This window comes from Melanostigma gelatinosum, assembly GCF_949748355.1.
Source record: "Melanostigma gelatinosum genome assembly, chromosome: 2".
Lineage (NCBI taxonomy): Eukaryota > Metazoa > Chordata > Actinopteri > Perciformes > Zoarcidae > Melanostigma > Melanostigma gelatinosum.
Genome location: NC_136635.1, coordinates 31,487,937 through 31,511,528, shown reverse-complemented (window position 1 = coordinate 31,511,528; position 23,592 = coordinate 31,487,937). Strand labels below are relative to the sequence as shown.

At 44.9% G+C, this 23,592-nt stretch overlaps 1 protein-coding gene and 1 long non-coding RNA gene across 4 annotated transcripts; one reads left to right on the top strand and one right to left on the bottom strand.

Moving 5' to 3' along the window:
- Positions 1-1,019: 1,019 nt before the first annotated feature.
- On the bottom strand, positions 1,020-23,162 carry pacsin3 (protein kinase C and casein kinase substrate in neurons 3). Of its 3 annotated transcripts, XM_079281844.1 has the most exons (12): positions 22,928-23,162; positions 17,746-17,812; positions 13,935-14,118; positions 12,351-12,451; positions 11,101-11,257; positions 9,986-10,221; positions 9,664-9,819; positions 7,984-8,159; positions 7,126-7,246; positions 5,369-5,511; positions 4,344-4,513; positions 1,020-3,055 (listed from the first exon to the last, which is right to left on the bottom strand). In XM_079281844.1, exons 3-12 carry the CDS (start codon positions 13,945-13,947, stop codon positions 2,940-2,942), a joined length of 1,389 nt encoding a protein of 462 aa, XP_079137970.1. In that variant the 5' UTR covers positions 13,948-14,118; positions 17,746-17,812; positions 22,928-23,162; the 3' UTR covers positions 1,020-2,939. The 3 variants fall into 3 exon arrangements, with proteins under 3 accessions (XP_079137970.1, XP_079137972.1, XP_079137971.1); XM_079281846.1 differs by lacking the exon at positions 13,935-14,118 and having other exon boundaries at positions 22,928-23,161; XM_079281845.1 differs by lacking the exons at positions 13,935-14,118; positions 17,746-17,812 and having other exon boundaries at positions 22,928-23,161.
- Positions 20,437-22,133, top strand: LOC306786927. The gene is made up of 3 exons (XR_013772513.1): positions 20,437-20,624; positions 20,718-20,781; positions 21,196-22,133. It is a non-coding gene; the product is annotated as an uncharacterized lncRNA (long non-coding RNA).
- Positions 23,163-23,592: the final 430 nt, after the last annotated feature.

Genomic DNA, 23,592 nt, shown 5'->3' with positions numbered 1-23,592 from the left:
GATTCTGGTCATTATTAAAATCAACAAATACATTACGATGTCATATTATAGATTCAAATAAAACTATTGATCACAAAGGAGGAAGCCATAAGCAGATAAAGTGAATATTATAAATTGCTCCACAGCAGCAACATTAAAATGAACTCATTTATGCATCAATAATTATAATCCAATCTAATATTATGAAATGATCCATTCTGCTCAATGTGTTGAAGTTTTGGTACATTTTGATGCTCCGTGTCTGCTGTTAAGTAAATATTTGAATACAGGACTTAAGTAGTATTACTACTTTTACACAAGTAGAGTTGTGAGTACTTCCTCCGTCACAGAATAAGAACTTTCAGACGGTCTGGACCTTTAACAGCTGATGTTGTTGTTTCAACCACCAGGTGTCACCGGTGTTTATGATCGTTGTAATCGAGGTGAAGTTCAAACTGTGATGCTCTAAATACTTTTTGGACATGTCAGGGTTTATGTATTTATATGTGTACATGTATATATAGAGAGAGCTGGATACTGCGTCGGAGGCCGTGTTGCTCAGTGGTACCCGGACCTTCCAGCGATCTTCTGCACCAATGGGCCCACAGAGCATGCGCAGTAAAGCGTCTCCTGTAACCCCGCCTCCTGGTGTCGTTGGTCGTAGCACCAGTGAATCAGAAATCAGACGTGTGGAGAATTCACAATGTTTCCTTGTTACCGTTGAAAAACGAAACGTGGCGCCATGTTTACCGATTTCAGAAAAGACAGAAATCAGAAGTGATGCGACTCCGGCTGCAGATTCTGTTTGCAGTTTGATTTTTCATGACAGAACCAAATGTGTTGTTGCGCTCGGTTGTTAGACTCGAATGAGTTTCGTGCTCCAACTTTGAGTCCCGAAACATCGTCAATGGAAATAACTTTTACCTCCAGAACCAGAGGCGCCTAACATCTCCAGCACGTGCTGACTGAACTCTGCAGGATGTTACACCGTCACCACAGCGCGAGCACAAAAGAGAGTCGGTCAAAGCTCCAGCTGCAGAAAGCTCTTTATTGTTGCTCCCGCTTTACGTTCTGTACACGTTATAGTTTCTGAAAGCAAAGAATAAAGAAGCAGCTCTGTCGTGTTTTAATGATCCGCGTCATCGTGGGTTAGCTGTCGGGATGCTGACATCAGCAGGACAGAGGAGGCTCCTCACACACCAACACAAACCTACACATAGAAAATACCCAAAACCTGACAATATTATCACTGATTATTCCAGATGTTTGAAGTGCGTGTGCTTCGTGATCGCAAAACAAAACTAGCAACAAGAAAATCTAAACAGTCAACTTCACTGAAATGAAGAGAGATTGCTAAATTAAAGAGAATAAATTAGAAAGCAAAAAGATTTGACCATAAAAATGCGATTCTTAAAAAAAAAAAGTTAACCGGTAGCGACAGTTTACAGGTCAATCATCAAAGTTGACTTCATATAAACATACAGCTAACACGTTAAAAAAAGAGGGAAGAAAGTGAATTCAGTGTCGCGCCTAAAAACCTACAAAATAACAAGCAAACCGCCGTCGAGCTGAACGAGCCAATCAAAAGCTAGAACACTGAAGTCCGGGTCCGGGAGATTCTACTGGTTTCTACTGGGAGCGGTGGCTCCTCGTCAGACACTTCAGGCACCGACAGCCTGTTCATCGGGTTTGTTTCTCTTTTGATTCAAGCAGCTGAGCGGTGAGGATGATGAAGATGACGAAGTGCCTCAAGCTGCAGTTCCTCAAACGGCCACGAGGTCAAAGACTGAAAACTACTGAAAAAAGTCCCACATTTTCTATTAAAATTATATTTTCCCCACAAGAAGTTCATGTTATTTAAAGATGAGAATACTGAGGCTTTAATAAAAATATAGTTTTATGCCGACGGGTTGAGAAAACTACAGCGAGCAGCCGGTTAGCTTAGCATAGCATTTGGACCGGAAACAGACGACGGATTGTTACACAAGTAGTTAAGCTCGTAACTGGGTCGTGACTAGAAGTTGACCCACGAGTTGCAAAAGATAAGCAATAAACTCGAATGGTTGAGTTTTTGCAATTTTAGACACACAACCTTGTAACTGAGCATTCGCTAAGTCCCGCCTCTCGAACGCAGACTGGCCAATCATAGCGTAGCATCAGCCAGCTCCGACCAGGTTCCCGACAGCTGGGGGCGGGGCTTAGAGAAGGGTCAATTGGGTGTTTCTCGCCAAAATGCATCCTGGGAGTTTGAAACTTTGACTTTTTAAATCAGGGAACCAAATATTTTGTAAAACAGTCATCTTTTGTCCTGGTGATTCAAATCAAGAGTTTCTGCAGCAATCCGAGCCGTAGAAGTGCTCATTTAACATTCAATTAACAAAAATGAATCAGACTTTTAATTCCAAAAGAAAGTCTTTAAACTTCCAGTCTTTATGCTAAGCTAAGCTAACAGGCTGCTGGCTTTAGTCTTACGTGAGATATGAAAGTGGTATCCAGCTTCTCATCCAACTCTGCAAGAAAGCAAATGAGCTTATTCATCAATTTCTTGAAAAAGAAGCATGTTTGATTGACAGATGTTTCAACCAATCACAGTCAGCCCTGTTGATGACCTCACCCAGGTGTTGTCCTCTTTGTGGACATGTGGATTTTGTGACTCTAGTAACTGAAAAAGATGGCGGCGAGCAGAAATCCACAAGGTCCCGTGTTGTTTGAGTGTCTGTTCGTGTCGGCGGGACTCCGGACTTTGACCTCGGCCTGTGACCTCGGTCTGTGACCTCGGTCTGAGGCCGAGGCTGGTTCTCAAAAACACAGCTCAAAGAAAAGAAAAACAAACTGTGACGAGTTTCACAGTCAGTTGCACAAACCGTCTGGTTTCACCGTCTACACGTCAGCTTCTCATTGGTCCTGGCATCTCGAGTGTAGTTGTACCGTTGGCTGGGTGACCGGAGAGGGGCGGGCCATCAGGAGGCGGCGGCCTGGACGTAGTTGGCGGGGTAGAGGCCGACCTGGCCGCCGCTCAGCTGTCCTTTACACCAGCCCTGCTCGTCCTCCTCACTCATCTTCAGCAGCTCCTCGCCTGGAGGGAAGAAGTGGTCAGAAAACTCACATCTGTTGTGTTGAGTTTTCAGCTTTAAATATATGACAACAATCATAATCCTCCAAGCATCAGAACACACAAAGAAGCTTAACAATCGTACACATCATTTGCTGATGAAAGCCATTCATCAAAACAACTAATAAACTGAAGTCTCTTATTGTTTTACATTGTATTTCTTCATAACTGTGTAAAGTCTTCATTCACATAAAAGAGACTTTACTCGACTCACAGACAGACGAGGATGTTTATTGATCGTTAGTTTAAAACATCCAGCGGAGGAAGTATTTCATGAAGCCAAACTGTTTCCACTCAAACAGGAAACTAGAGCAGCAACTCACTCCATCAAAATAAAAGCATCAACCCTCTGACTTTCTGCTTTTATTTCCAAAGACGACAGACGACGTGAAGCTGCTCACACGTCGCTCACATCATGCAGAGTTAGAAATCATGACTATTTCTGCCACAATGAGCCAAGTCACAGAAATACATGAGTTTGATGTCTTCTGTTTGAAGCATCAGCACTCATGAAGCCACGTGTTTGACACGAGTGTGTGTGTGAAGGTGTTAAGACGAGTCATCATCACCGGCCAACAAAAAGACAAAACAAAATCACATTTCAGGCTCTTAAATATTCACTCTTTTCTGTTCGTACGTGTAAATATGTTTGTTTTTGAAGCTGTGAATTCATGAAAATGTGCAAAGTTAATAGAAAGGAATTAATTCTCTCATTTAATTGTGATAAATATCTTTAAGGATAAACTAAATCTCTTTTATATTCATCTTTTCAGAGTCACAGTATAAAGTACACAACAAGTACACACTGCCATATGCAGTTTAAAAGTGTTACTTCCTGTCTTTACATTTACCTTATTCTGTTATTCTGTCAAATTATTGACTCCATCAATGTTTAAACAACATAAAGTAAACTGCATGGAAACTGTTTTTGAGAATAAATTCAGTATCACAAAACACAAAACAGTATTTCAATATGTTCTGCCATTCTGCATGATTACTTTTAGTACTTTAAAAATACTTTGATGGTAATACTGTAGTACTATTACTGAAGCACTGGTGCAGGACTTTAACTTGTAACAGAGTATTTATATTCTCTGCTTTTATTTGGATGAAAAGATTGATTCTGATGTTTTTTATTTTCCATCGTTTCTATCGTCTGTTTTGCACATTTTAATGAAAATGACAGAAGTCATAAAACTAAAACCGATCAATCAAACCAAAGACCCCCGTAAGCATTAGTAGGTGTTAATACCTGCTTTAAAGCTGAGCTCATCGGCCTCCTGGCCCGCGTAATCATAGAGCGCTCGGACTCGCACCCCCTCTACCTCCTCCTCCTCCTCCTCCTCCCCCCCCACGCCGTTCACCGCCAGCTCCTTCTTAGAACTCTCCTCGTCTGACCAGTCCGACGAATAATCTTTCACCCTGAGAGGAAGACAGGAAGTCACACAGACACAGATGAAGCCGGTCCCAAATCGCCACAAAGAGAAAAACACGAGTGACAGAAACACGACGTTCATCAGTGAAACATTCTCATCAGTAAAGGAGTCGAGACCGTGAAACCTTTACTTTGAAAGATTCTATGTTCTTAAAGTGAGACACTACAGGCAAACACATGACACGAGCAACGTGTTATCGCACAGTCAGCCACATGTGCGTGAAGAGAGAACACGTCAACACAAAGCGCTGCGATGCACCGCTGCACACCTGAAACGTCTCTTTGTGAAGCTGAAAGGCCGGCGCACAGGTTTAACACGCTGCATCGTCAGTGTTTGCGCCGGCTTCGTGCGACTGCTTCCTGTGTGAGACAAAGAGGACAACCTGTCCCCTGTCCTCCCAGCTCATTTCAGACCTCAGTCAAAAGACATGAAGCTGAATGCGGCCGTTTCACAGACGTGATGGGATCAAAGAAAGAAGTCGAGCAAGCGAGTTACAGCCAAAGCTCTTCTGCTTTGGAGGAAACGTCTCCTTTACGTGATATACCGGTAACATATCATTAAAACTACGAATGACATTTGTTTTCATCCATAAAAATAGAACCTTTAGTTTCCTTATTATTAAATTGTTTTAATGAAGAAAAGAAAGCCTTTAAATGACTGACGGAGTAAAAGGTGAACATTCAGAATGTTCGCTGGTTTACTGACTTCAGCGTCTGTTAATGCGCTCATTGATGATCAGCAATGAGTAGATTTGGGTCACACATCTCAGGCAGCCCTCGAGTCTCCATGCTGCCCTCCTACATGAGCCGCGGCGGCGAGGCTTTGAGCGGCGTCCTCCTACCTGCCGGTGTCCAGCGTGATGGGACTCGGTGGGACGTCCACTCCGCCCGAAGACACGATGTTGGTGAGGGTGACCACGTCGTCCTCCGAGTTTCCACCTCGCACCTTCCTGCTGATGGAGCGACTCGCCTCCGGAGACCACTCCTGCACACACACACACACAATGATCACATGAACAGGACTTAACTTAAATAACGCATTCTTACTCTTACAGATGAAAAGGATTCAAGACTGTGAAGTAAATATTCTCAGCTTTTAATTCGAATGCATCAATGTGTTCATCACTTTCTACGTTTAGATGCGTTTCACATAGAGTCTGATGGAGTCTGAGGGGATCAGAGCATCACAGACACGATACCAGGCTGCTGACAGAAGTAGGAGGCCGAGGATACAGTTACCGGTAACACCCTCAACTATCAGCACGACAGGACGTGTGTGTGTGTGTGTGTGTGTGTGTGTGTGTTGGACAATGGCTCTCTGTTAGCGTGTCAGTGGCGCTGTGGGAACACCAGAGGACATTCCTCAGAGGACAGAAGAGATTAATTTCTTTCTGCAGACATCTCTCTTCCTCTTTCTAAACGATTCAGTTCTGGAAACACTGTGGAAGGTGAACGCTGTTAACTTCGTCCCGTTGTCCCGTTGTCCCTCCCGCGGTGTGAAGAAAATCTCTTTTGACACCTCAAGAAGAGTGATGAGGACGATGCTCCTCCTCCAGGAGACTTTGTTTCCTGCATTCTGTTGACTTTTAACGACTCCAGATCGATCAATGACATGTTTATTTAGTTTTAATCGGACTAAATGGATTTCACTTTCAATTCTCTGGAAAGAATACAGAACTATTGGCCCCTCTGGCATGTTTTCATTCACTTATAAACGCTCCCCCTGCGTGAGTATTTGAGCCTCTTCGTCCTCTCCATCGCTGTCTCCGCCTCCCGAGGCCCCTTCAGGAACAACGTGACAACGGCACCGCTGCTCTGAACGATAGCGGCTGTATCGCTGTACGGGTAGAACAGCTACAAACAGGTCGGTAACGGAACTACAAAAGGTGTGCAGATGTCTCAGAAATTGGGAGAAATTCGAGAGAATAGAACAACACGAGTCTACAATCAGGTCTCACACACACACACACACACACACACACACACACACACACTGTGTCTCTGCCTAAAGTAAAAGTGGGCGGGAATCCAGGTGATTGCATCTCTATTGTGACCTGACAATCGGGTCTGCAGACCTTTTCACAGACAACACATGGATTGAGGACCAGAGTGATGATGATGATGATGATGATGATGAGGGTGCAGAAATACCTGCGTGATGAATGATAATCAGCGATATCACCACTGAGGCTGGAGCCTCAGAAACATCCCAGCAGACGAAAGAACTGAGAGTTTGTATTTATTATGTTGAGGAGAGTCTGCAGAGCTGCAGTGAAATCTGTAGATTCTACCACAACATGAGAGAGAGAGAGTGTGTGTGTGTGTGTGTGTGTGTGTGTGTGTGTGTGTGTGTGTGTGTGTGTGTGTGTGTGTGTTCAGGCATTCCTGACCCCACACACAGCTCCCAGTCACACAACAAGGCTTTGACTGGAAGCCTGTTTAACATTCAGTCCGTCTCTCTGAAACACACACTGAACCACGAGTCCTCACAGTTCTCCTGCTGCTCGAGAAACGTGGAGGAAAAAAAGAGGAGGAATGAATGAAGTGCTGTAAATAGTGCCAGGAGTAGATTAGTGTGTGTGTGTGTGTCCACACACACCTCCAACTGTGGCCAGTTCATGCTCATGCCCGGTCCGTGGGTGTTCCTCCACCATCGCAGATCTTCAGTGTCATTGGCTGCTTGGATGGTCTGACCCAGGTCCCGGTGCAGACCTTTGAACCTATTGGACGAGATGACTGTCAGCCATCTTCATCATCCCCTCCTCCTCCTCCTCCTCTAAGTTCTGTCATTACACATTTTAAATCCAAGTTCACCGTTCTTTTCTCTGACTTTGTGTCCGATACAGGCCGACAGGAATGCTGTTACAATGCTAACACAACAACTGAGGAGAGAACAGCAGAGGTTGTAAAAATGTGAAGAGTCAGTGAATGTTTTTTGACTTGTTGGATGAATAGATTCCAGTGTTTTCTATTCTTTGTAAAATAAATAAATGAACCTTTAACTGTGTTGTTCTCACTGAAGACATGTTCTAGTTCTGGTCATGACGGTTCTGTTGCTCGAGAGCAGCAGCAGCTCTCTACTCAAACTGGAATTGTTGATTTTGAAGAATAAATAATTTAACTTTAAAGTAAAACAAGAAGACAAACAGTGAAATATCAATAACACCGCTGGATGGAAGCACATTCCTCTTCACAGAGCAAAGTTAAGAGGTGAAGTTTTTGTTCAATATTTGGACAAAGACCTCGTTGGACTTTACCCGTGGTGGTTACCGTGGTAACAGTGGCTTGTTTAAATAGAGCGAGAGGTCAAAGGTTAACGGACAACACAGAGTTCTCCATTAACTCTTGTGTCCACACACTCGCACATTTAAACCGCCGCAGTTCTGCATAACTTCGCTCCGAGTCACGGATCATGAATCACCGAATCACTGTGTGTGTGTGTGTGTGCGCGTCCTACCCGTCTTTGGCGGACAGGTCGAGGTGTGTGTGGACGTCCAGCAGGACGTCTTTAAAGAAGCGCAGCCGCCTACGCTCGGCCTCCTGGGTCAGGTCGAACACCTGCTCCATGTCCTCCATGTAGCGGGGGTTACATCGGTTCAGCTCCTCCAGGGCCTTCGTGTAGCGCTGCTTCACCTGCAACACACACACACACACACACACACACACACACACACCTTTGTCAACCTACATTGAGGAAGATGCAGAGAATGGAATGTTCCTGTGTGGTGAAACCTCAGGATTGATGTGTTTCAGTGGGTGATGTACACACAGACCGTGCGCACGTGTTTTAAAATGCATCTCGTAAACGACGCTGTGATCAGAGCACACAAAACCACCCGCACATTGGGCCAAATATCTTGTGCATCCGAGGTTGGCGGTTCGATCCCCGGCTCCTCCTGTCTGCGTGTTCATAGTGAGCTCACTGCTCCTGAATGCTAGGATTCACTTTGACATCTGAACGTGAATCAGCCCAGATACATTACAAACATCGGTGTCTCTACCGACCACCAGGGGGCGACACAACAATCCAACAGTCCACCCTTCATCTCAGTGAGTCAAAGCGTACTTTATGTTTCACTGCTCTCTCAAATGTAAAGCTTGATAATGCTGCTGTGTGTACGTCTATAGAAAACCTGTCTGCTGATAAAGTGTTCAATAAAATAAGTCCTGAAGTTCAGCTGAACCTAAACGGAAGCCTCAGCGTCCTGAGTCACACACATCACGTTGATCTTCCTTCTTTGCGTTTCCCCCGGACAGCGTTTCCTCGTAGAGCTGCACCGACAGAACGAGGAGATCTGGTCCTCAGAAGGACCGTGTTGAAGGCGTGGTCCGCAGCAGCTACCGTGAGAGTCGTCTGCTTCTTCTTCTACAGCACTACTCCAGTGGAAACAAGTCTTATTGTTTCATCACCAATCACTGAAGTTCAGGTGCGTTCTCAGCTAATTCCCCAAACTCTACAAATGAGTCACGACGTTGGATTTCATGTCCTTGTTAAAGGGACAGTACGTAGGAAGCATGCAGCACTTATTCATCGTCAGTGTGTTGCCTGCTGCTGATTCACTGAGACAGTGGATCAGCTGCAGGCAGCAGTAGAGCAGCAGCTGTTCTGAGAGGTAGAATCAGTGTCTCTGTGGAAGGAGGCCGGTGTGTTTGAAGAGAGCAGCGATCACAGCTTCTGTCCTCGTTATGAAAAGCTGTCTGGCAGCAAAGTTTCCCCGAACTCAATCTACCGGCGGCCCTTTCCCTGTTGATCATTTCCCTCCTCAGCGCCTGCAGCTTTCTCTCTCACGCTGGGTTTGTGTGCAGGAGAACAGAGCAGACAAGCCGGGTCATGTTTCTACACACACACACACACACACACACACACACACACACACACACACACACACACACACACACACACACACACACACACACACACACACACACACACACACACACACACACACACACACACACACACACACACACACACACACACACACACACACACACACACACACACACACACACACACACACACACACACACACACGTTTCTCAGGACACCAACTGACACACCCAGACTGGTACAAGTGGAGCTACGCATGGGACTCTGTGTGTGTGTGTGTGTGTGTGTGTGTGTGTGTGTTTATACTTTGTCGGCCTCCTCGCTGCAGCGCTCCGCCCGGGTTGTGAATTTGCGGACTTCCTCCTGAGACTTGGCCGGGTCGGCCTTGGCGTGCGTTTCTCTGGTAACCGCCGTCCACTCCTCCTTCCTGGTCTGATGGTAGCTCTTCTTGCTGGCCTCCACCTCGACAGACACGCACACACACGATATTCTTAGATTACAGTCACCTCATTGTCGTTCTGAAAATGTAAAACCGCCGCCGCAGTGTAACATCGGCGCGTCGACACAGACACCAACGTGTGACGAACACACGAATCCATCCCCGCGGCTCCGCCGCCGTGCCGCTCACCTCTTTCAGTTTGCGGACCCAGGGTTTCTGTGCTTTGCGGAAGCCGTCGTCCGAGTCCTTGGTCTCCTTGAAGCCTCCCATCATCTGCTTGTGGAAGGCGTCCTTCTGCCAGTTGCGCAGCTTCTCGCTGTCCTCGCCCGCCAGCCGCTCACGCAGCTCCAGGTGCAGCTCGCTGAGCCGATCGGCCGCCTGCATGAAGGCGTGCCACGCTTTCTCCAGCGTCCCGTACTGAGGACCTGAAGGGACACGAGAGGCGAGAGGACACACATTAACGGACAGACCAAAGCAACCAGCTGGTTGCTTTGGTCTGATCCAGGTTTGGTATCGAGAGTTTTTCAGCCAATGCTTTAAAATACACTTCCTGTAAATCAATGAAGCTGTGAACTGAGTAAATGATGTTTACACAACGTCATCGTGAGGTATTCTTCTGACATATTTCAAGATACAATTAGCTCTGAAACGTTTGTATCATACAACCATAGACTGTGTGTAAGAAGTGGACATAGTCATCGTCAGTCATTTGGTTTGTGGACCTCCGTTTAGAAGCCTTGAGTCCAGTGTTTTGGCCGTATTGCAACCGGTGAACAGGAAGTGACCATATATGGACTGAGGAGTGACGTAGAGACGCCGTATACGTCTCTGGTAGAGAGCTGTCAATCACTGTGTAGCCCCGCCCTAAAGCATCCCCTGCTTTATGGTCTGTGTGACTCTAAATGGACCATAATGTACTAAATGAACATCATGCTGTATTGAAGAAGACTTGAAACTAGAGATTGAGACATAAACTCATGTTTACAATGTTTACTGAGGGAATAAATCAAGAGAGAAGTAGAGTCATTTTCTCATAGACTTCTATACAACCAGAGGAGTCGCCCCCTGGTGGACATTAGAGAGAATGCAGCTTTAACACGTGAAGCATCGACTTCACTTTTCAGAACCGGCGGTTGCCGCCTCGTTCCGACACATTCCTCATTTTCTGAACAAACCATCTGGTGTCCTTTCTGTGGAGCTTCATAAAAATGTTTCTCGTGTTAAAATGAATTTGTTGCAGATTAACTGTGGGGAACCAAAACTCACCAAAAGGTAAATCATTAAGAGCCGTTCTTTCTGCTCACCTTTCTCCACGACGCCCCTCCACCTCTTGGCCCAGTCGCTCAGCTGCAGAGCGTAACTCTTCTCTATCTTCGCCCTCTCCTGGAAGCAGCTGACCATCTCGTTACACAGCCGGTGACCGTCGTCTATCCGCTTCACCGTCCTCCTGTAGTTTCCCGGCTGCAGAGGAACAAACAGACACAGTGAAACACAAATAAGACCGAGACCGGTGCACGAAAACCCTTTTCCAGCAGGATGTTTAGCAGACGAGCGATGATGCACAGGAGACTAAAATAGAGACGAAATGAAAAGAGTGAAAGAGGACCGACACAGCGGAGAGTGAGTGGAAGGTTGAAGGCATGAAGTTTTTCCAGACGGAGCGCTGTGAAGCCGGCCGTCAGTCAGCAGGGCCTCATTATGTGTGTGTGTGTGTGTGTGTGTGTGTGTGTCTATCTAAACACCACCTCCGGCTGCCCCCACAGCCTCATCAAGAACCCAAAACGAGGATTCTCTAGTTTGCAGAACATCAGAATATATGTTGAAGAGTTTTATTTCATACTGTTTTGATCTGGTGTAATAATTCAGCAGTTAAGTGATTTTGTAACGCTGTGGCTCAGCAGGACGTCCACCAATCACAGGGCTCCTCCTGCCCACACTAAACAGCATGTCAGCAGGTCAGGGTCCCCGGCAGCTCGCTGCTAGTGATGAGTGAGCGTACGAATGAGAGGCTCCCAGTCCAGTGCTGAATTCAGTCAAGTCTCCTTAAAGCCAGACAACGATTGATATTTATTTTACAACATGTCTTCTTTCAGACCAGTGGGAAGGAAACATTCAGGAGTTTATTTCACGATTTTGTGTTTGTAGATTTCTCATAAATTCACCAAAAGTTATCATTAGATAATGCCTCATTTGCATATTTAAACATAATATAATTGTCTTAATGTGAGTGATGAAGTGGTGAATATTCACCTGTCGAGTCTTCTTAATGTGAGCAATGAGAGTGAGTGTGTGAGTGTGTGAGAGAGTGTGTGAGTGTGTGTGTGTGTGTGAGAGAGAGTGTGTGAGTGTGTGAGTGTGTGTGTGTGTGTGTGAGTGTGTGTGAGAGTGTGTGAGTGTGTGTGTGTGTGTGTGTGTGAGAGAGAGTGTGTGAGTGTGTGAGTGTATGAGTGTGTGTGTGTGTGTGTGAGAGAGAGTGTGTGAGTGTGTGAGTGTGTGTGTGTGTGTGAGAGAGAGTGTGTGAGTGTGTGAGTGTGTGTGTGTGTGTCCACTGTACCTCCCAGAAGCTGTCAGAGCTCCCCGGGTCACTGAGGTCTCCGTTGGAAGACATTTTGGGGTCGGCCTTACAGCAGTGAATGATGGCGGCTACAGCAAATACTGCAGAGAGAGAGATGATACAGCTTACTACGTACTGCTGCTTCCAGGCGTCACTGATGAACAATCACAGCATTTATCTCAACAGATAACAAAGAGACAAAATAAAAGCATGAATAAGGAGAAACAATAGAATCCAATGCACACAAAGCTTCAAAGAAAACTCCTGTGAGTCAGTGCTGAAACTGAAGAAGGGAACTCGTTCTGTCAACTGCTGCTTCATCACAATAGTTCTCATGATAAAGACAAGAAGTAATAAGTGCAATTCAAGTAGGGCAAAACTCCATCTGCTGGAGAAGATCATGTGACATGAATGAAAGCTCCTGAGCATGTGATAAATGGACCAAGTACTCATCAGTACTGCTGTGTGGTCACATTAACACATTTTAATATAAAAACTAAAACTAAAATAACAAAATGAATATACTTCATGTGAAATGAAAATGTTGTCGTTGTTTGAAACCAGAAGCACTGACCAAACATCGGTCTATCTACTGTGTGAACATACCTGTCATTTAAAACGTTTAAAAACAGACTACGTGTGCCTTGAAGAACAGTTATTAGCGAAGCAGACGACACCGACACGATCAAGCACTTTGCTCTCCAACAACCAGACTGTGGGAAGATGCCGGTGACGTGCTTCTCCTCCCTGAGCTTCTCAATGTTCCCTCTCACTGTGAACGACTAGCTGGCTCCCAGAGTAACGTGGACGTAGACGTGCACCGGGAGCACGGCGCTGCTGAATTAGATGAGTAGCCTTGGTGAGCTCTGCAGGGAACAGCGTGGGAGTCTAAATACAGCCGGCCCAAACGCTGAGGCTGCCACCACAGAACCTCCTGCACATGCTACATGCTAACACCACGCTGAGCCTTTGTGCAAGAGAGATCAGGTTGAATATGTATCTGTGTGTGTGTGTGTGTGTGTGTGTGCACATCACAGGTGAGTGGTAAGTATGCTAGCAGCGATCATATCTGCCACCAGCATGCTGGAACACGAGTGAGAACGAGAAAACTGACTTCGCTATGGATCGCTAATTACTGCTCCTTCATCCTACAGGACAGGAGTGTGTGTGTGTGTGTGTGTGTGTGTGTGTGTGTGTGTGCGCGTGTGTGTGCGTCTGGGTGCGGCTCACTGAAAGCCAGTAGGTGTGGCTGCTTGCTCTGGTATTAGTGGTGTACCTGCTGGAGGTGTGCAGAGTAAATAAAAGCGATAACAGTCGGCTGTTCACCACAAAGTGCTTCATGGAACTCGTTCCCTTCGAAACAAGACGCCTCGGCATCAACACAAACAGCTGATCGGTCGTGTGAGTTGAACGTTCGCTACGTCAGAATCTATTCGACGAAGGTGTTTCCACAGTCGCGTTAGAAACACCTCAAAGGAGCGCAGCAACCTTTCTGTTTCCATATACCTTTAATGATGAGACACTTCAAAATGAGCAGAGAAATATGTGACTGTAAACACGGCTTGTGAGGCAGAATAGACTCACAGATAAAGCTCATCGATGGCCCCTGCTGGGTTTATTCTCAGTTCGTCCATTAACCATTAACCAGCGTACAGAAAGCTGCAGGTGTTTTGGTCCTTGATTCCAAAAACCGGCAGCAGAGCGTCAGGCCTCATCGGCAGAGAACAGGAGGAACCGTTGAAAGAGGCCGGAAGTGATGGAAGGAATGCTGAAAGACGAGAAGGAATGAGAGAAGAGCGAAAGGTTGCGACGGAGGAAAGATGAGACGAGGGAACTGAGAGAACACAAACTCAGTTCAGGGTGAGCGAAGAAGTGTTTCCTCAACAATCCAGAAACACAGCGGGGCAGTGAGGAGGAGGAGGAGGAGGAGGAGGAGGAGGAGGAGGTCAGACGCCACCAAGACGCATCTTCTCATGTTCTGTAACTCAGCAACAGCTTAAAGGACGAGTGGAGCTGGTTTGAAGACAAATGAATTCATCAGATATCAAATGACTGAATTCTACACCTTTAGTTCCCTTTGTGCAGAGTTTAGCCTGCTTTAGCCTGTTTCAGACCTCTGATGGTTGTTTCTACAGGTTTGGGAAAAAAACAACCAGGTTAGCTGTTAGCGCTGTTAGCACTGTGAGCACTGTGAGCACTGTGAGCACTGTGAGCACTGTTAGCACTGTGACCACTGTTAGCACAGTTAGCACTGTTAGCACTGTTAGCACTGTTAGCACTGTGACCACTGTGAGCACTGTTAGCACTGTTAGCACTGTTAGCACTGTTAGCACTGTGACCACTGTGACCACTGTTAGCACTGTGAGCACTGTGAGCACTGTTAGCGCTGTTAGCACTGTTAGCACTGTGACCACTGTGAGCACTGTGAGCACTGTGAGCACTGTTAGCACTGTGAGCACTGTTAGCGCTGTTAGCACTGTTAGCACTGTGAGCACTGTGAGCACTGTGACCACTGTGAGCACTGTTAGCACTGTTAGCACTGTGACCACTGTGACCACTGTTAGCACTGTTAGCACTGTGACCGTCCTGGCTGTACGGGTTGTAGCTGCTGCGCTGGTGGGCCAATCACACGTTACGTTAAATTAAATAACGCTTCAACTGATCGGCTGCGAGAAGAAACTCAGACAACGAGTCATTTATCTCGATCTGGGCTCAAAAAGGAGCCATTGCAGGAATCGTTTCACTGCAGAAGTTTCAGTACAACATGGTGCTGCGTTATTAAGATATCTAGCAGCGATACTCAGCCGTGACTTTTACGTTCTTGTTCGTCATATGTGGGGAAGTTCAGACACTTTTTAGAGATCTTTACAGCTGCAGATCTGTAGTCCAAACTACCACAGCCAACACTAATGTTTCTGTTCCCGAGACAAGACCACTGGCTGAGTCACTTAAATGGTTATATATATATATATATATATATATATATATATATATATATATATATATATATATATATATATATATATATATATATATATATATATATATGTGTGCGTATAAGGAGGTATATAAAGAGGTGGGTGATGGCAGGAGAGAGAGCGAGAGTGAGAGCGAGAGAGAAAGAGTCATGGTGAGACAGGAGGAGGATTCTGGTTGTTGGTTTATGGAGAAATGGGTCAGGCCAGCAAAGAGGAGGAGGAGGAGGAGGAGGGCAGAGACCAGCTGAGGGAGGGATGAGGAGGAGGAGGAGGAGGGCAGAGACCAGCTGAGGGAGGGATGAGGAGGAGGGCAGAGACCAGCTGAGGGAGGGATGAGGAAGAGGAGGGCAGAGACCAGCTGAGGGAGGGATGAGGAGGAGGAAGAGGGCAGAGACCAGCTGAGGGAGGGATGAGGAGGAGGAGGAGGAGGGCAGAGACCAGCTGAGGGAGGGATGAGGAGGAAGAGGGCAGAGACCAGCTGAGAGAGGGATGAGGAGGAGGAGGGCAGAGACCAGCTGAGGGAGGGAGGAGGAGGAGGAGGGCAGAGACCAGCTGAGGGAGGGATGAGGAGGAGGAGGAGGGCAGAGACCAGCTGAGGGAGGAATGAGGAGGAGGAGGCGTGGCGGATAGAGAGGCAGGTCCAGACCTCATAAGCTCCAGTCATTAATCAGATTAATGTGCACCAACGGGCTGCAGGCTGGATGCGTCTACGTGTCACGCAGGTGGAGGCCTGCAGCAGCATTAGTCCATAAGCTGCTCAGCTACGTCTGCATTCCAGCACAGCCTGTGAGAGTATGTGAGAGTATGTGAGAGTATGTGAGAGTATGTGAGAGTATGTGAGAGTATGTGAGAGTATGTGAGATATGTGAGAGTATGTGAGAGTATGTGAGATATGTGAGAGTATGTGAGAGTATGTGAGAGTATGTGAGAGTATGTGAGATATGTGAGAGTATGTGAGAGTATGTGAGAGTATGTGAGAGCATGTGAGAGTATGTGAGATATGTGAGAGCATGTGAGAGCATGTGAGAGCATGTGAGAGCATGTGAGAGCATGTGAGATATGTGAGAGTATGTGAGAGCATGTGAGAGTATGTGAGAGCATGTGAGGGTATGTGAGGGTATGTGCACATCAGGGCCTGCTCTTCACTCTGCCAACAGCTGGACAGCTGGTACATCAGAGCCTGACAAACAGCTGTGTGCCGGAGCTGCTGATGCTGAGAACATAACTGCTGACAGCGCCGACAAAGCGACTGCTGTTGGTAAAAGTAAAAAGACATTACGAGTATCTGTGGCTTGAAATGCCAACTGAGGAAAGTCAGAAGTTTGTAAATGTGTATTAGAGGGAATCACGTCTTCTTGGATGAGTTTGCCCTCAAGCGGTTTTATTGGCCTTGTTTCCATGTTACGAGTCTTTACCGCAGTGTGTGTGTGTGTGTGTGTGTGTGTGTGTGTGGCTCAGCTACATCTTCACTCAAAGGCCAACAAGACTGTGAGAACGTCAGTCTCTCCCAGTCGTCACAACCAGCAGCTTCAGGTCTTCTAACAGTTAGAAGACTTGACTTCTGTGTTTTAAAGCTTTAACTGTGATGAACTGATGGAGGCAGTAGCTACACCACAATATAAAAACACTGCGTTACAAGTAAAAGTCCGTCATTCCAAAATCACTCTCGAGGGTATATTAGCAGCTGAATTGACTTTTAAGTATTAAAGTAAAAGTACTCACTGTGCAACATGTAATTCATATATTAGCCGGCTGTTGGTATATTTTAAATACACTTTGGTAGTTTTATTTACTGTATAACAATACGTTGTATTCTATATGCTCTCAAGGTTTTTAACATGCATCTGCAAAGCAACAGCTGTAGCAGATACATGTAGCAAAACAAGCAACAATGTTTGCCTCTGAAATGAAGTATTAGCTTAGCATAGCATTAAAATACTCAAGTCAAGTACTGTAGACACACACACACACACACACACACACAGCTTATACTCTATGTGGTCACTGTAACAGACCCTTTACAGCACTCTTACACAACCACAATCGTGATTATAGTCAGCATGCTAGCAATTAGCAGAACCTAATTGACATTAACAACTTTAAAGTTTCAACCACGCACTCTTGTCCCAGCGTAGGGAAGCACATCGCTATGGCAACATTCACCAGAGTCTGTAATGTGCCGTCTTCGATTGGAGTCCAGAGAAAAGAGAGAAAGCTTGTGCGTGTAATGCGACACCGGGTACAGCGAGGGACAGGACTCTGTGTTTAGAGTGACGCACTTCAGCCAAAGCTCTACTCTTAGGTACAGGATACCAGTAAACGTGCTACAGGAGAGCACAACAAGCACGCCTGTGAACAGAACCAGCACACAGAACCACATGTAGCACCAGGATCAGAGCAATGACAGCAGAACTCACCTTATCAGAGACGAAAAACAGAGACGGACAGAAGTCCAAACAGAAGACAGTCTTTGTCACCGCGAGCCTGAGAGACAAAAGAAGCAGAAGCAACAGCAACAGAAAGTGGTGAAACACAGAGCGAGGTTAATGAGCCGGAGGACCAGACGCCCCGGTATCAGGCTCGCTGCTGGACCAGACGCCCCGGTATCAGGCTCGCTGCTGGACCAGACGCCCCGGTATCAGGCTCGCTGCTGGACCAGACGCCCCGGTATCAGGCTCGCTGCTGGACCAGACGCCCCGGTATAAAGCTCGCTGCTGGACCAGACGCCCCGGTATCAGGCTCGCTGCTGGACCAGACGCCCCGGTATAAAGCTCGCTGCTGGACCAGACGCCCCGGTATCAGGCTCGCTGCTGGACCAGACGCCCCGGTATCAGGCTCGCTGCTGGACCAGACGCCCCGGTATCAGGCTCGCTGCTGGACCAGACGCCCCGGTATTAAGCTCGCTGCTGGACCAGACGCCCCGGTATAAAGCTCGCTGCTGGACCAGACGCCCCGGTATAAAGCTCGCTGCTGGACCAGACGCCCCGGTATCAGGCTCGCTGCTGGACCAGACGCCCCGGTATCAGGCTCGCTGCTGGACCAGACGCCCCGGTATCAGGCTCGCTGCTGGACCAGACGCCCCGGTATTAAGCTCGCTGCTGGCTGGAAGGTGACACATTCTGGGGGCCGCGGCGAAATGCCACACATGGAGCCTGTGCACCGGCCGGTAACAGCCATTAGAGGAGGTCAGAGCCCTCAGCTCACACCTCTAAAGGGACCTGACTGGCCAGTGAGTGGAAGAGTGTCAGGTTGTTGTGTTTAAAGAAAACACCGGTGATTTGTTATATGAGCCCATTTCCTACACACGCCTTCACTTCTGATTATGTTCAAAGACGTTCCTCTGAAAAAAATAATGTATTACAATAAACCTCATGCCTGCTTCTTTTGGAAGATGTTCCCGTAGATTATTATGGATTAAAATACCTAAATAAGATTAAATACAATGCATGCAAAAGAAATTCAAGATAAAAAGCTAAATAATTGCTCTTTTAACATATTTGTCCAAAGATTAGGGGAAATATTTTCAAATCATTCCCCACTTGCACCTACATTGCCACACGATGATGATGTAACTGTGAGAGTCTCTGAAAGTTCATTTAAACACTATTTCAGTGAGGAAGACCAACAGCAGAGCAGTTGAAGTCTGAATTATCTGTAGAAAATGGGACTAAAATATACAAAACAGCATTCTTTTGAAATTCATTATCTCCCATCAATAAAGTGTTTTAGTTTTTAAGATATTCAATTTGTTTCCAGCCAGAGCCCCGCCCACTTTACTCAGAACACAAACAACGAATGCAACTGGTAAGTAACGAACATCAAATAATGCAAAACCACACACAAGCTGCTTGATGGAGCAAGTTAGACATCAGAGAGCAGTGAGACAGTGAGAGCTGATAGGTGAGGGCATTGAACCAGCCACAGTTCAGCTGCTGTAGGTCCAGAATAAGCTCCTCCCTCTCCATCTGTACGCACTCACACCCTTTAAGGTTCTTTCTTCTCATGTGACGCGAGAGTCCGAGGACAGAAGATGTCGGATGTTGTGCAGATTGTAAACACCCCCTGAGGACTGTGTGATATTGGGCTATAGAAATAAAATTAAATAATAATAATTAAACTCAAATAATACTAAAATGTTTTGTTTACGTCTGACTGAATTAAATATTTGACGAATGATCATTTCATCAAGAACTTAAGTGCAATTGAAGAGAGAATAAATAAACATGTGCAGCTGTACACGACTACGTTTACATGCAAGCACACAAATACGGAGTACAATCCCAAAAAGACAATATCTTGATTCAACGACACCGTTCGTTATTAAGCACGAGCTGAACAATAAAGCTGAACGAAGAACAGCGTGCACACTGCTCACAGTTTATCTTAACCAACACTCAGGCTCCTTTGTTCTCCAACATTACTATGCAGAGGGAACCCTGTCCTGAGCTGCAAGCACTGTTGCATTCTGGGAAAATGGAGCTTAAAGGTTGTGACTGGAAAGCTGCCAGTTGGGATTTGTTTTTTTAAATCGCTTTGAACTGAGTGGTAATGAAAAGTGTGACGTAAAAACCAAACTGTAATGTGATATTGTGATATTGTGATATTGCACATCAGATTTTCTGAGAAAAAAAAAGTTAAGAAAGTGCTTATTATTATTATTATTATTATTATCAATTTAGACAATATCACAATATGATTCCATTGAAAGGAGATGAATTATCACATTGAATTATAATAACTCGTGATCATTTCTCACAGGTCGTTTATCAATATCACGTAATATCCACAAATAATTGTCCTTAAAGTATCACATTATTGCAGCAAGATTTGACTCAAATACAGCTGCAGGATTCTTTAAAGTTATGAATTCAACAGTTGACACGCCCACACACTGCCATGAACTCATTCCTGTAACGTCTGAGAGCCCGAGGCGCCGAGGCTAACCGACACCAAACCATGTGACCGAGGACAGAAGACACAAGCAAAGCGGATCACAGAGGCGGAGCACCAACAAGAAGGGACAGCTCAGCCTTGTTCCCACACAAACAGCTGTTCTCCCAGTTCATCTATAAACAGAACCACACCAGTGAGCCCGTCGACCCGTCGGCTCGGCACAATCTGGTGCAGGTGGCAAAGATTAAGCCGGACCCGTTTCCCCTGCTGTTCACGGTCGACTCCAGTGAGACTGCATGAAGCATCGCGGGCCACTAACACCAACACACAACAGCCAGGACTTCACAAGAACAAGAGCCTGATATCCGATTCATCTACTTTTGATTGTTACAGCTTCTCAAATGTGAGGGTTTGTTGCTTTTTCCTTTTTCGTAATAATACGCTAAATATCTTTTGGGCAAAGAAGCAATTTGAAGATGTCGTCTTTGTTTTGCAGATCAATCAAGAATATAATCTGCTGGTTCATGAATCATGAAAATAATCGTGAATCAACATTTTAAGTAAATTCATTTTCTTATTCTTTTCATTCTAGTTTCTTCACTTTGTTGTTATTTTGAAATAACTTTAATAAGATGTATTCCTTCTGATCTATTTTGTTTTCATATAAATCAAATGTTAAAAAGTTTTTAGAGGAGTATAAATGTCTGTTTCTGCCTCTTTCGGGTAATTTTTTCTGAAGTCTTTTTAAGTATTCTTAATGAGAAATAACTGACCCTACTGCTGGTTAACAGATGGGGAACAAAAACAATCTGACATTACTGCATACTTCTGATGTCACTCTCTTGAGTTCAAATTTAAAAAAAAAGCATGAGCAGATAGGTGAGCCAATCAGAGCAGACCTGACAGACTGGGTGAGAGTTCACGTTCTGCGCTGACATACTTCATGTTTCCATGAAATTCCACTTGCTCTGCAGGATTTGAAGCCTGAAGCTGGGGGAAGTTTCAGCCTGCCCGCCCCGCCCCTCCATGGATGCTCCTGTAATACCGCTGCTCCTCCCAGACGCCCACACATGGATGTATATGAGCCAACGGACCGCCGGCCTCCTCTGATGAAACCGTCAGTGGTTAGAAATCACAGGGCGGAGATCGTTTCTCACTCGACACATGAAACAAATTGCACTTCATGATGAGGCGTCACATTCACAAAGCATGTTCTGAGGTCTGTAAACCTCAAAGTAAAAGAGAAATGTCACGGCTGCAAATAACAACAAATGTTTTCTTGATTAAACTAAATGTATTTACCGCAATTCAGTAGGATTTGTTTTTAAAGGGTCACAGAGAAACACGATATATTATTATTCAATAGCAATGTAGTTTTTGGTGACTTCAAACCATGAACAGCATTGTTTTTATCTAATATAAATTGAATCACGGGACACTGTGTGATGGTTAACACAGAAGTGTCACCCAACTCTGCAACTCCACAAAGCTTTTCAACCTCTTTCAGATCAATGTTTCCCATATTATCTTTATGAATCCCGATTTTAACAAGAAAATACATTTTAATTTACTTCATCTGTGAGTGTAACAAAACACAAGGGGTGGAAGAAGTACTCTGATCTTTTACTTCTTTTAAAAGTAGTATTATTCCAGAGTGTAGAAATACTCTGTTACAAGTCAAAGTCCTGTTGAAGTGCTGAAGTAAAAGTACTCATTATGCAGCATGGCACATTCAGAATAAACTGTATTATAATATTGGATTATAATTCGTGACGCATTCATCATTTTAACGTTGCAGCTGATCAAGGTGGGGTTCATCTTCACTACATTTTATATTTGTATCTGCTCGGCAGCTTGTGACTGTCACCGAGGGATCAACACAGTTTCCATCTATAAGATTACATCGTTAATTTAAGTGTTGATTGTATTATTAATCTGCATTTCCAAAATAACTACAGGAATCAAATGAATATAGTTAGTGGAGTAAAAAGGCAAGGCAAGTTTACTTGTATGGCACATTGCAACAACAAGGTAATTCAAAGTGCCTCACATAAAACCATTAAAAGCATCAAAACATAAGGCAAAAGAAAAGGAGATTTAAAAACAATTGAAGAAACAGTGTAAGAAATTAAATTCAGTAGTAAAATGCAGAAATGCAGGAAATTAAAGGCAGCAGCAAACAGAAAGGTCTTCAATCTTGATTTAAATGAGCTGAGGGTCTCAGCAGACCTGCAGCTTTCAAAAAGTACAATATTTGCCTCTGAGATGAGGTGGAGTATAAGTATGAAGTAGCGTGACATGTACCTCAAAAAGTACCTCGTAAAAATAACGAAGTACAGCACTCACCACATTAAGTATTAAAGTATTTGCAACGGTTACTTCGTTAGCAAAGCACTAAACTAAGTTTTAAGCTAACTCGAGCTACAAGCTAACGTTAGCTTAGCTTAGGCACCACCTGTCAAGTTTGTGGTACTCTGTGTTTAAAAACACACGACTGTCGGTACAAATATTGTCGTTACACCAGTAATACGGAAATAAATATACGTGTAAAAGAAACACGTTTTACACGTATATTTGTGTTGTAAAAACACGTATATTTGTGTTGTAAAAACACATGTATTTGTGTTGTAACAACAACAACAGGATGATATGATACGAGTGTCAACATGTGCTGGCAGCAGGCAGGTGAAGGTGTCTCTCTCGTACCTGACTCTCTCTCTCCGGCACCGGAGGACCGATCCGAGAAGAACCGTCGGCGCGCGGGTTGTTTCTTAACTCCTTCGGCTGAAAAGTAAAGTGAAATATACAAAAAATAGGAAAATGTGTTTCTTCTTCTTCTTCTTCTTCTTCGGAGGGTTATTTAGAAGTAGTTTCTTGCTGTGTGTCCCCCCCACCCACCCAGACCTCCGATGCGTCTGTTGTTTGTCTGTAATCAGATGCTGCTCTCCGCAACATCCGTTCATCCTATTACACACTTTAACCCTTCACTGTCTGCACGGCTTTGTGCTGCCTTCAGGGACCGTCGTAAATAACAGGCTTCCTCAGCATAAACAAGTCGACTACAGATATAAATATAAAATCAATTAAATTGTAAAAAATAAGAATAACTCCTTTTACTGTATATCATATTTAATATTTTTTACTCTGTTATATTTATTGTATATATTGTGCATTTGTATTAGATTTCACATTGTTTTTACCATGTAAAGTGTCTTTAAGTACCTTTTAATGTGCTACACAAATAAAATGTATTATTATTATAAACAAGTCAGCGTTTATAATAATAGCCTTTAATATAAAATCATAATCAAATAAGAATAACTCCCTTTACTGTACCTCTACACATAATATATAATATGTTTAATTCTGTT